The sequence below is a fragment of the Oncorhynchus nerka genome, linkage group LG20, assembly GCF_034236695.1.
Source record: "Oncorhynchus nerka isolate Pitt River linkage group LG20, Oner_Uvic_2.0, whole genome shotgun sequence".
NCBI lineage: Eukaryota > Metazoa > Chordata > Actinopteri > Salmoniformes > Salmonidae > Oncorhynchus > Oncorhynchus nerka.
This window is the reverse complement of record NC_088415.1, coordinates 694,950-708,679: the sequence shown is the minus strand read 5'-3', so window position 1 is coordinate 708,679 and position 13,730 is coordinate 694,950. Positions and strand designations below refer to the sequence as shown.

Here is a 13,730-nt window from a genome sequence, read left to right as displayed (position 1 = left end):
AGAGAGAGAGAGAGAGAGAGAGAGACAGAGCTTGAGAGAGAGAGAGCGAGACAGACAGAGCTTGAGAGAGAGAGAGAGCCAGACAGAGCTTGAGAGAGAGAGAGAGAGAGAGCCAGAGAGAGAGAGAGAGACAGACATAGCTTGAGAGAGAGAGAGAGAGCGAGCCAGACAGAGCTTGAGAGAGAGAGAGAGAGAGAGAGAGCCAGACAGAGCTTGAGAGAGAGAGAGAGAGAGAGAGAGCCAGACAGAGCTTGAGAGAGAGAGAGAGAGAGAGAGAGAGCCAGACAGAGCTTGAGAGAGAGAGAGAGAGAGAGAGAGAGCCAGACAGAGCTTGAGAGAGAGAGAGAGAGAGAGAGAGAGAGAGAGAGCCAGACAGAGCTTGAGAGAGAGAGAGAGAGAGCGAGACAGAGCTTGAGAGAGAGAGCCAGACAGAGCTTGAGAGAGAGAGCCAGACAGAGCTTGAGAGAGAGAGAGAGAGAGAGAGAGAGAGAGAGAGAGAGAGACAGAGCTTGAGAGAGAGAGAGAGAGAGAGAGAGCCAGACAGAGAGAGAGAGCCAGACAGAGCTTGAGAGAGAGAGAGAGAGAGAGAGAGAGCCAGACAGAGCTTGAGAGAGAGAGAGAGAGAGAGCCAGACAGAGCTTGAGAGAGAGAGAGAGAGAGAGAGAGAGCCAGACAGAGCTTGAGAGAGAGAGAGAGAGCCAGACAGAGCTTGAGAGAGAGCCAGACAGAGCTTGAGAGAGAGAGAGAGAGCCAGACAGAGCTTGAGAGAGAGAGATAGCCAGACAGAGCTTGAGAGAGAGAGATAGCCAGACAGAGCTTGAGAGATAGCAGAATACCTGACCACTGACTGACCCTAACTTAAGGAAAGCTTTGACTATGTACAGACTCAGTGAGCATAGCCTTGCTATTGAGAAAGGCCGCCGTAGGCAGACCTGGCTCTCAAGAGACGACAGGCTATGTGCACACTGCCCACATAATGAAGTAGAAACTGAGCTGCACTTCCTAACCTCCTGCCCAATGTATGACCATAGAGAGACTTATTTCCCTCAGATAACACAGATCCACAAAGAATTCGAAAACAAATCTAATTTTGATAAACTCCCATATCTACTGGGTGAAAGTCCAGTGTGCCATCACAGCAGCAAGATTTGTGACCTGTTGCCACGAGAAAAGGGCAACCAGTGAAGAACAACCATTATAAATAGGTTGTATTTACATTTATATATATACACACAACGTATTTAAAATGTCTTTATTCTTTTAGAACCTCTAATGTTTACTGTTCATTTTGTATTGTATATTAATTTCATTTGCTTTGGCAATGTTAACATATCTTTCCCATGCCAATAAAGCCCCTGGAATCGAAATTGACAGACAAAGAGAGCGAGAGATAGAGGTGAGTCGGGAAAGGGAGCTGAACTGTAAAATGGGTATTGCCATCCTGCATGCAGACAGACCAACGTAATGGATCGGAGACGGAACAAGACCAGACTAGTGGATCTAAGTGTTCTTACCCAGGCCGTGGCCGCCGATTGACACTGAGAAGGAGAAGGGTGGAAGCAGGGGAGCGAAACAGTGACAAACACAATGAGAGTCAGGGTGAGAGGCAACTACTGGTGCTTCAAATGGACAGATGAAAACAAATGTGAGGAGTGAAGCAGGGTGGAGGAAGGGACAGTTCAAACCATCACACAATACCGTACCAAAAACACTGTGTGTGCGCGTCTGTTACCTGTGACAGTACATTTGCTGGCGTCCCCAGTAGGTAGAGCCCTGATGCGGTAGGGGGAATAAGGGATCTCGTCCCCTCCATACTTTATCAGGATGGTGTAACGACCAGTCATGTCAGGTACATACGACACCAGGTAAGTCCCGTCCTGGTTGTCACGGATACTGGCCTTCTTAGGCTTCCCCTCGGGGTCCTGGACACAGTCACCATGCAAACAGACCGTCAGATGAGGTAACCAATGGAGACAGTCAAACTGATGATGTCGCCATGGAAATGAGACAGGCCCACTAGTGACTGGCTGGCCCGTGACGCTGGTAATGCCACCTCCTAGACGCATGCAGCCTGGTTAGCTTACTCCTGCTGTTAAATAACGCCACCCAGACATAGTGGGAGTAGACTGATTGGTCTGTTAACAGGACTCAGTGATCTGCAGACAAGCTATGGACCATGCAGACAGGCTATGTACCCCTTGACAAAGCTGATTGGTTTGTTAACAGGACTCACAGTGATCTGCACGGCGAGCAGCCCCTCTCCTGCATCCTTGGCGTCGATGGTGAACTCGACAGGCAGAGAGGCGGGCACTCCGGTGGTGTTGAGACCGGGGCCGCTGGCGCGCACCTTGCTGGCATCATGGGTAGGCAACACTTTCACCTTGTAGGGACTGGAGAATAGCAGAACTGTGTGAAGTCCCTCCATTCTTCACATAAATGTGTAATGTGTAGTCTGTGTGTAGTCTGTCGATATGTGACTCGTTTTCAGGAAACTAGGCGCATGTCACAGGAGGTGTTTGAAGATAAACAAATGTAGCAAAATGCGTTTTTTGGGGCTAAAATAAGATGAAAACAAAACGGAGTTAAATGGTCCCAGCTGTGAAGTGTTGATATACACGGTAAGAGTCTAGCTACATTGTCAGGAAGTTGTTTTTATTTGCTATGTTAAAGCACAACTGTTAGTTAGCAAATGTATGATGTGTGTAGTAATATTATTCTAATCAGAAATGGATATTTATAGCCTAATGTGAGCTAGCTAACATTGAACAGAGTTGGTTAGCTTTAGCTACCTGCAGATCCATACTATGATGCTTGTATTGGAATTAGTTGGGATTATGCCAGTTCATTGTTTAACTAGCTAGGTGTCTATGTAGCGCGCCCCTGGGTAACGTAGCGCGCCCCTGGGTAACGTAGAGTCTCTGGTAAGAGTCATCCAATAATTATATCTATTCACTGTCCGTTTACACCTATATCCTGTGCATGTGACAAGAACTTTGCAGGAGTGTGTGTGCATTACCTGCGTGTGTGTGTGTGTGTGCGTGCATGTGCGTTACCTGCGTGGGATCTCTTGGTCAGCATACAGTACGTTGATAGAGTAAGGTCCCTCTCTGGTCGGGATGTAGTTCACAGTGTGAGTCTGGTCTCCATTATCCACTAACTCTGCTGGCTCCACTACACCTACACACCACACAGAGAAACCAGAGTTGGACACAGGAACCAAAAGTTCTAGAATCAAATAAAGGGCTGGCACACACCTTTGGGTCCCTGTACTCTGACTTGTAGAGGGGCGACTCCTGCTTTAGAGGCGTCCACTGTGAAGGCCTGTGGAATGTTGGCACGCACGTTGGTTCCAAGCCCCACCCCCTGGCACTTCACCTTAGAACTGTCCACCGTGTCACTGACAGGAACCTGGAATGGACTGCCTAAAGACAGTGCAAGAGATGGGGGAGAAAGAGAGGGTAGACCGGGAGGTTTAGTGGATGTTGTACTAGTTCTTTATTATCCCAGATTGGGAAGATCACTAGCTATCCTCACAGATTCTGGAAAAGAGACCGCAGTGCGGGGATCCTTCTGAGAATCCAGAGGCGAGCGAGTAAACTCCCATTGCCTTCCATTCTTCTTGCTAACTCGCAATCATTGGAAAATAAAATTGATGACCTACGATTAAGATGATCCCACCAACGGGACATTAAACGATGTAACATCTTATGTTTCACCGAGACGTGGCTGAACGACGACACAGATAATATAGAACTGGCGGGATTTTCCACCGGCAGAACAGAGACACTACCTCTGGTAAGACGAGGGGTGGGGGGATGTGTCTATTTGTCAATAACAGCTGGTGATTTTCCCTGCACCGGCAGAACAGAGACACTACCTCTGGTAAGACGAGGGTGGGGGATGTGTCTATTTGTCAATAACAGCTGGTGATTTTCCCTGCACCGGCAGAACAGAGACACTACCTCTGGTAAGACGAGGGGTGGGGGGATGTGTCTATTTGTCAATAACAGCTGGTGATTTTCCCTGCACCGGCAGAACAGAGACACTACCTCTGGTAAGACGAGGGGTGGGGGGATGTGTCTATTTGTCAATAACAGCTGGTGATTTTCCCTGCACCGGCAGAACAGAGACACTACCTCTGGTAAGACGAGGGGTGGGGGATGTGTCTATTTGTCAATAACAGCTGGTGATTTTCCCTGCACCGGCAGAACAGAGACACTACCTCTGGTAAGACGAGGGGTGGGGGATGTGTTTATTTGTCAATAACAGCTGGTGATTTTCCCTGCACCGGCAGAACAGAGACACTACCTCTGGTAAGACGAGGGGTGGGGGGATGTTCCCTGCACCGGCAGAACAGAGACACTACCTCTGGTAAGACGAGGGGTGGGGGGATGTTCCCTGCACCGGCAGAACAGAGACACTACCTCTGGTAAGACGAGGGGTGGGGGATGTTCCCTCCACCGGCAGAACAGAGACACTACCTCTGGTAAGACGAGGGGTGGGGGGATGTGTCTATTTGATTTTCCCTGCACCGGCAGAACAGAGACACTACCTCTGGTAAGACGAGGGGTGGGGGATGTTCCCTGCACCGGCAGAACAGAGACACTACCTCTGGTAAGACGAGGGGTGGGGGATGTTCCTGCACCGGGGAACAGAGACACTACCTCTGGTAAGACGAGGGGTGGGGGATGTTCCCTGCACCGGCAGAACAGAGACACTACATCTGGTAAGACGAGGGGTGGGGGGATGTGTTTATTTGATTTTCCCTGCACCGGCAGAACAGAGACACTACCTCTGGTAAGACGAGGGGTGGGGGGATGTGTTTATTTGATTTTCCCTCCACCGGCAGAACAGAGACACTACCTCTGGTAAGACGAGGGGTGGGGGGGATGTGTCTATTTGTCAATAACAGCTGGTGATTTTCCCTGCACCGGCAGAACAGAGACACTACCTCTGGTAAGACGAGGGTGGGGGGATGTGTTTATTTGTCAATAACAGCTGGTGATTTTCCCTGCACCGGCAGAACAGAGACACTACCTCTGGTAAGACGAGGGGTGGGGGGATGTGTTTATTTGTCAATAACAGCTGGTGATTTTCCCTGCACCGGCAGAACAGAGACACTACCTCTGGTAAGACGAGGGGTGGGGGGATGTGTTTATTTGTCAATAACAGCTGGTGATTTTCCCTGCACCGGCAGAACAGAGACACTACCTCTGGTAAGACGAGGGGTGGGGGATGTGTCTATTTGTCAATAACAGCTGGTGATTTTCCCTGCACCGGCAGAACAGAGACACTACCTCTGGTAAGACGAGGGGTGGGGGGATGTGTTTATTTGTCAATAACAGCTGGTGATTTTCCCTGCACCGGCAGAACAGAGACACTACCTCTGGTAAGACGAGGGGTGGGGGATGTGTTTATTTGTCAATAACAGCTGGTGATTTTCCCTGCACCGGCAGAACAGAGACACTACCTCTGGTAAGACGAGGGGTGGGGGATGTGTCTATTTGTCAATAACAGCTGGTGATTTTCCCTGCACCGGCAGAACAGAGACACTACCTCTGGTAAGACGAGGGGTGGGGGATGTGTTTATTTGTCAATAACAGCTGGTGATTTTCCCTGCACCGGCAGAACAGAGACACTACCTCTGGTAAGACGAGGGGTGGGGGGGATGTGTTTATTTGTCAATAACAGCTGGTGATTTTCCCTGCACCGGCAGAACAGAGACACTACCTCTGGTAAGACGAGGGGTGGGGGGATGTGTTTATTTGTCAATAACAGCTGGTGATTTTCCCTGCACCGGCAGAACAGAGACACTACCTCTGGTAAGACGAGGGGTGGGGGGATGTGTCTATTTGTCAATAACAGCTGGTGATTTTCCCTGCACCGGCAGAACAGAGACACTACCTCTGGTAAGACGAGGGGTGGGGGGATGTGTCTATTTGTCAATAACAGCTGGTGATTTTCCCTGCACCGGCAGAACAGAGACACTACCTCTGGTAAGACGAGGGGTGGGGGGGATGTGTTTATTTGTCAATAAACAGCTGGTGCGCAATTTCTAATATTAAAGAAGTCTCGAGGTATTGTTCGCCTGAGGTAGAGTACCTTATGATAAGCTGTAGACCACACTATTCGTAGCTGTCTATTAACCACCAAAGCGAAGCTGGCATTAAGATCACTCAAAACAAACTCTAATAAGTCATAAGCAAACAGGAAAATGCTCACCCAGAGCGGCGCTCCTAGTGGCCGGGGACTTTAATGCAGGGAAACTTAAATCAGTTACCAAATTTTTACCAGCATGCCACGAGAAAAAAAAATTATAATAAAAAAAATAATCATAGACCACCTTTACTCCACAGAGATGCATACAAAGCCCCCCCCCCCCACACTTGGAAAATCTGACCATAATTCCATCCTCTTGATTCCTGCTTACAAGCAAAAACTAAAGCAGGAAGTACCAGCGACTCGCTCAATATGGAAGTAGTCTGACGATGCGGATGCTACACTACAGGACTGTCATTGACTACAGGTCAGCGAACAACACCATAGCGCCCCTTAAGCTCATCATGTATTCGGTGACAAAGTTTGATTTGAGATTGGGAAGATCACTAGCTAGCTTCACAATACAAAGTACCAGCGCGTGTGTCTCCGTACCAGCGATGGGCTGTCCTCCGTAGGTGATGTTGAGGTTATACGTTCCAGCCTCGTAGGGAATGTACTCTACGCTGCAGCTGCCATCCTTGTTGTCGGTGCAGGACATCTTAGCCTCGGATGGGCCCTCTACAGCCAGACCCAGACCACCTGTACCCGCACCACTACAGAGAGACAAATCATCATTCTAACCAGGTTTCCTTTTCATACGAGTAAAGTACATGTCTGTTAAAAATATAAATACATCTCCAATATGCAAGATGGAATCTTTTTGTGTAAAATGAGCGATGTGAGAAATGGAGGTGAACACTCTTGATATAATAACCATCGTGTTGTGTGATTGTTTGACAAATAAAAATTCTTGCTCTTTTGTCCATCATGTCACGTGTGCTATACCGGCACTGTATCTGAGCCAGTCGCAATATGACGCAACATTTTAGTGACAAAACCAACCAAAATGCGATGGAAACCTACTTCACTTTGGTACATGGGAATTCAAACAAAAAAAACTAAAACGATCCTCAATGTGGGTTAGTGCGTCTCTATCTCTCTACTATCTCTCGTACCGGGTTTCCACAGTGAACTTGTTGGCTTTGTTGGTGATGCCACTGTCCAAGCCGGGTCCATGTGCACGTACACGCCCCGGGTCACAACCCTCTGTCACCGCCACGCGGAACGGACTCTTGGGAACTGGAGACTCATCGTACGCCACCTTTACACTGTGGGGACCTGGACAGAACAGAGTTATCATATAGATCACCTCTACAGGGGGGGAACAGGTTATCATATAGAGGGGGCCTGGACATAACAGAGTTATCATATAGATCACCTCTACAGGGGGGGGGGGGACCTGGACATAACAGAGTTATCATATAGATCACCTCTACAGGGGGGGACCTGGACATAACAGAGTTATCATATAGATCACCTCTACAGGGGGGACCTGGACAGAACAGAGTTATCATATAGATCACCTCTACAGGGGGGGGGGACCTGGACATAACAGAGTTATCATATAGATCACCTCTACAGGGGGGACCTGGACATAACAGAGTTATCATATAGATCACCTCTACAGGGGGGGACCTGGACATAACAGAGTTATCATATAGATCACCTCTACAGGGGGGACCTGGACATAACAGAGTTATCATATAGATCACCTCTACAGGGGGGACCTGGACATAACAGAGTTATCATATAGATCACCTCTACAGGGGGGACCTGGACAGAACAGAGTTATCATATAGATCACCTCTACAGGGGGGACCTGGACATAACAGAGTTATCATATAGATCACCTCTACAGGGGGGGACCTGGACATAACAGAGTTATCATATAGATCACCTCTACAGGGGGGACCTGGACAGAACAGAGTTATCATATAGATCACCTCTACAGGGGGGGGACCTGGACATAACAGAGTTATCATATAGATCACCTCTACAGGGGGGACCTGGACATAACAGAGTTATCATATAGATCACCTCTACAGGGGGGGGGACCTGGACATAACAGAGTTATCATATAGATCACCTCTACAGGGGGGGGACCTGGACATAACAGAGTTATCATATAGATCACCTCTACAGGGGGGGACCTGGACATAACAGAGTTATCATATAGATCACCTCTACAGGGGGGGACCTGGACATAACAGAGTTATCATATAGATCACCTCTACAGGGGGGACCTGGACATAACAGAGTTATCATAGATCACCTCTACAGGGGGGGACCTGGACATAACAGAGTTATCATATAGATCACCTCTACAGGGGGGACCTGGACATAACAGAGTTATCATATAGATCACCTCTACAGGGGGGGGACCTGGACATAACAGAGTTATCATATAGATCACCTCTACAGGGGGGGGGGGGGGGGACCTGGACATAACAGAGTTATCATATAGATCACCTCTACAGGGGGGGACCTGGACATAACAGAGTTATCATATAGATCACCTCTACAGGGGGGACCTGGACATAACAGAGTTATCATATAGATCACCTCTACAGGGGGGACCTGGACATAACAGAGTTATCATATAGATCACCTCTACAGGGGGGACCTGGACATAACAGAGTTATCATATAGATCACCTCTACAGGGGGGACCTGGACATAACAGAGTTATCATATAGATCACCTCTACAGGGGGGGGGACCTGGACATAACAGAGTTATCATATAGATCACCTCTACAGGGGGGGACCTGGACATAACAGAGTTATCATATAGATCACCTCTACAGGGGGGGGGACCTGGACATAACAGAGTTATCATATAGATCACCTCTACAGGGGGGGGGACCTGGACAGAACAGAGTTATCATATAGATCACCTCTACAGGGGGGACCTGGACATAACAGAGTTATCATATAGATCACCTCTACAGGGGGGGACCTGGACATAACAGAGTTATCATATAGATCACCTCTACAGGGGGGGACCTGGACATAACAGAGTTATCATATAGATCACCTCTACAGGGGGGGGGACCTGGACATAACAGAGTTATCATATAGATCACCTCTACAGGGGGGACCTGGACATAACAGAGTTATCATATAGATCACCTCTACAGGGGGGACCTGGACATAACAGAGTTATCATATAGATCACCTCTACAGGGGGGACCTGGACATAACAGAGTTATCATATAGATCACCTCTACAGGGGGGGACCTGGACATAACAGAGTTATCATATAGATCACCTCTACAGGGGGGACCTGGACATAGAGTTATCATATAGATCACCTCTACAGGGGGGGGACCTGGACATAACAGAGTTATCATATAGATCACCTCTACAGGGGGGACCTGGACATAACAGAGTTATCATATAGATCACCTCTACAGGGGGGACCTGGACATAACAGAGTTATCATATAGATCACCTCTACAGGGGGGGACCTGGACATAACAGAGTTATCATATAGATCACCTCTACAGGGGGGGACCTGGACATAACAGAGTTATCATATAGATCACCTCTACAGGGGGGACCTGGACATAACAGAGTTATCATATAGATCACCTCTACAGGGGGGACCTGGACATAACAGAGTTATCATATAGATCACCTCTACAGGGGGACCTGGACATAACAGAGTTATCATATAGATCACCTCTACAGGGGGGACCTGGACATAACAGAGTTATCATATAGATCACCTCTACAGGGGGGACCTGGACATAACAGAGTTATCATATAGATCACCTCTACAGGGGGGGGGGGGGGGGGGGGGGGGGGGGGGGGGGGGGGGGGGACCTGGACATAACAGAGTTATCATATAGATCACCTCTACAGGGGGGACCTGGACATAACAGAGTTATCATATAGATCACCTCTACAGGGGGGACCTGGACATAACAGAGTTATCATATAGATCACCTCTACAGGGGGACCTGGACATAACAGAGTTATCATATAGATCACCTCTACAGGGGGGGACCTGGACATAACAGAGTTATCATATAGATCACCTCTACAGGGGGGGACCTGGACATAACAGAGTTATCATATAGATCACCTCTACAGGGGGACCTGGACATAACAGAGTTATCATATAGATCACCTCTACAGGGGGACCTGGACATAACAGAGTTATCATATAGATCACCTCTACAGGGGGGACCTGGACATAACAGAGTTATCATATAGATCACCTCTACAGGGGGACCTGGACATAACAGAGTTATCATATAGATCACCTCTACAGGGGGGGGGACCTGGACATAACAGAGTTATCATATAGATCACCTCTACAGGGGGGACCTGGACATAACAGAGTTATCATATAGATCACCTCTACAGGGGGGACCTGGACATAACAGAGTTATCATATAGATCACCTCTACAGGGGGGGGGGGGACCTGGACATAACAGAGTTATCATATAGATCACCTCTACAGGGGGGACCTGGACATAACAGAGTTATCATATAGATCACCTCTACAGGGGGGGACCTGGACATAACAGAGTTATCATATAGATCACCTCTACAGGGGGGGACCTGGACATAACAGAGTTATCATATAGATCACCTCTACAGGGGGGACCTGGACATAACAGAGTTATCATATAGATCACCTCTACAGGGGGGACCTGGACATAACAGAGTTATCATATAGATCACCTCTACAGGGGGGACCTGGACATAACAGAGTTATCATATAGATCACCTCTACAGGGGGGGACCTGGACATAACAGAGTTATCATATAGATCACCTCTACAGGGGGGGACCTGGACATAACAGAGTTATCATATAGATCACCTCTACAGGGGGACCTGGACATAACAGAGTTATCATATAGATCACCTCTACAGGGGGACCTGGACATAACAGAGTTATCATATAGATCACCTCTACAGGGGGGGACCTGGACATAACAGAGTTATCATATAGATCACCTCTACAGGGGGGGGACCTGGACATAACAGAGTTATCATATAGATCACCTCTACAGGGGGGGGACCTGGACATAACAGAGTTATCATATAGATCACCTCTACAGGGGGACCTGGACATAACAGAGTTATCATATAGATCACCTCTACAGGGGGGGACCTGGACATAACAGAGTTATCATATAGATCACCTCTACAGGGGGGACCTGGACATAACAGAGTTATCATATAGATCACCTCTACAGGGGGACCTGGACATAACAGAGTTATCATATAGATCACCTCTACAGGGGGGGGACCTGGACATAACAGAGTTATCATATAGATCACCTCTACAGGGGGACCTGGACATAACAGAGTTATCATATAGATCACCTCTACAGGGGGGGACCTGGACATAACAGAGTTATCATATAGATCACCTCTACAGGGGGGGGACCTGGACATAACAGAGTTATCATATAGATCACCTCTACAGGGGGGACCTGGACATAACAGAGTTATCATATAGATCACCTCTACAGGGGGGGACCTGGACATAACAGAGTTATCATATAGATCACCTCTACAGGGGGGGGACCTGGACATAACAGAGTTATCATATAGATCACCTCTACAGGGGGGGACCTGGACATAACAGAGTTATCATATAGATCACCTCTACAGGGGGACCTGGACATAACAGAGTTATCATATAGATCACCTCTACAGGGGGGGGACCTGGACATAACAGAGTTATCATATAGATCACCTCTACAGGGGGGGGACCTGGACAGAACAGAGTTATCATATAGATCACCTCTACAGGGGGGACCTGGACATAACAGAGTTATCATATAGATCACCTCTACAGGGGGACCTGGACATAACAGAGTTATCATATAGATCACCTCTACAGGGGGACCTGGACATAACAGAGTTATCATATAGATCACCTCTACAGGGGGGGACCTGGACATAACAGAGTTATCATATAGATCACCTCTACAGGGGGGGACCTGGACATAACAGAGTTATCATATAGATCACCTCTACAGGGGGGACCTGGACATAACAGAGTTATCATATAGATCACCTCTACAGGGGGACCTGGACATAACAGAGTTATCATATAGATCACCTCTACAGGGGGGGACCTGGACATAACAGAGTTATCATATAGATCACCTCTACAGGGGGGGGGACCTGGACATAACAGAGTTATCATATAGATCACCTCTACAGGGGGGGACATTAAACATACACTCACCTCTAAAGTTTGGGGTCACTTAGAAATGTCCCTATTTAAGAAAAGAGCTCATTTTTGTCCATTAAAACATCAAATTGATCAGAGAAACAGTGTAGATATTGTTCATGTTGTAAATGAGTATTGTACCTGGAAAGGGCTGATTTTCAATGGAATATCTACAGGGGGGAGTGGACAGAGACCCATTATCATAAGATCACTCCTGTGTTCCTGGAATATCTACATAGGAGTCTACAGAGGCCCATTATCAGAATCCATGGACACTCCTGTGTTCCAATGGAATATCTACATAGGTGTACAGAGACCCAGAGTTATCATAACCATCACTCCTGTGTTCCAATGGAATATCAGGGGGGGACCTGGACATAACAGAGTTATCATATAGATCACCTCCTGTGGGGACCTGGAATAACAGAGTAGGAGTACAGAGACCCATTATCAGCAACCATCACTCCTGTGTTCCAATGGAATCACCTCTACATAGGAGGGACAGAGGCCCATTATCAGCAACCATCACTCCTGTGTTCCAATGGAATATCTACATAGGAGTACAGAGGCATTAAAACATCACTCCTGTGTTCCAAAATATCTTGGGGTACAGAGGCCCATTATCAGCAACCATCACTTTGTGTTCCAATGGAATATCTACATAGGTTGTAAAGAGGCCCATTATCAGCAACCATCACTCCTGTGTTCCAATAGAATATCTACATAGGAGTACAGAGGCCCATTATCAGCAACCATCACTCCTGTGTTCCAATGGAATATCTACATAGGAGTACAGAGACCCATTATCAGCAACCATCACTCCTGTGTTCCAATGGAATATCTACATAGGAGTACAGAGACCCATTCACTCAGCCAATGGAATATCTACATAGGAGTACAGAGGCCCACAAACCATCACTCCTGTGTTCCAATGGAATATCTACATAGGAGTACAGAGATTATCAGCAACCATCACTCCTGTGTTCCAATGGAATATCCATCAGAGACCCATTATCAGCAACCATCCCTCCTGTGTTCCAATGGAATATCTACATAGAAGTACAGAGGCCAGCAACCATCACTCCTGTGTTCCAATGGAATATCTACATAGGAGTACAGAGACCCATTATCAGCCACCATCCCTCCTGTGTTCCAATGGCACGTTGTGTTAGCTAATCCAAGTTGATCATTTTAAAAAGCTAATTGATCATTAGAAAACCCTTTTGCAACTATGTTAGCACAGCTGAAAACTGTCCTTCTGATTAAAGAAGCAATAAAACTGGCCTTTAGACAAGTTGAGGATCTGGAGCATCAGCATTTGTGGGTTCGATTACAGGCTCAAAATGGCCAGAAAAAAATGAAATTTCTTCTGAAACTCGTCAGTCCATTCTTGTTAGTAGTGTACATGATCACTCATTCTGGACACGTCA

General features: G+C 47.5%; 1 protein-coding gene across 1 annotated transcript in view; it reads right to left on the bottom strand.

The window, feature by feature from the left end:
- The window catches only part of LOC115124244 (filamin-A-like), a 92,015-nt gene that overhangs the window by 19,483 nt on the left and 58,802 nt on the right, over window positions 1-13,730 (bottom strand). The window contains exons 24-30 of the mRNA XM_065005111.1: window positions 7,215-7,377; window positions 6,652-6,812; window positions 3,255-3,422; window positions 3,054-3,177; window positions 2,234-2,390; window positions 1,733-1,922; window positions 1,515-1,538 (exon numbers count right to left, since the gene is read on the bottom strand). Of these exons, the coding sequence (XP_064861183.1) occupies window positions 1,515-1,538; window positions 1,733-1,922; window positions 2,234-2,390; window positions 3,054-3,177; window positions 3,255-3,422; window positions 6,652-6,812; window positions 7,215-7,377 (987 nt within the window). The remainder of the gene's footprint in view (window positions 1-1,514; window positions 1,539-1,732; window positions 1,923-2,233; window positions 2,391-3,053; window positions 3,178-3,254; window positions 3,423-6,651; window positions 6,813-7,214; window positions 7,378-13,730) is intronic.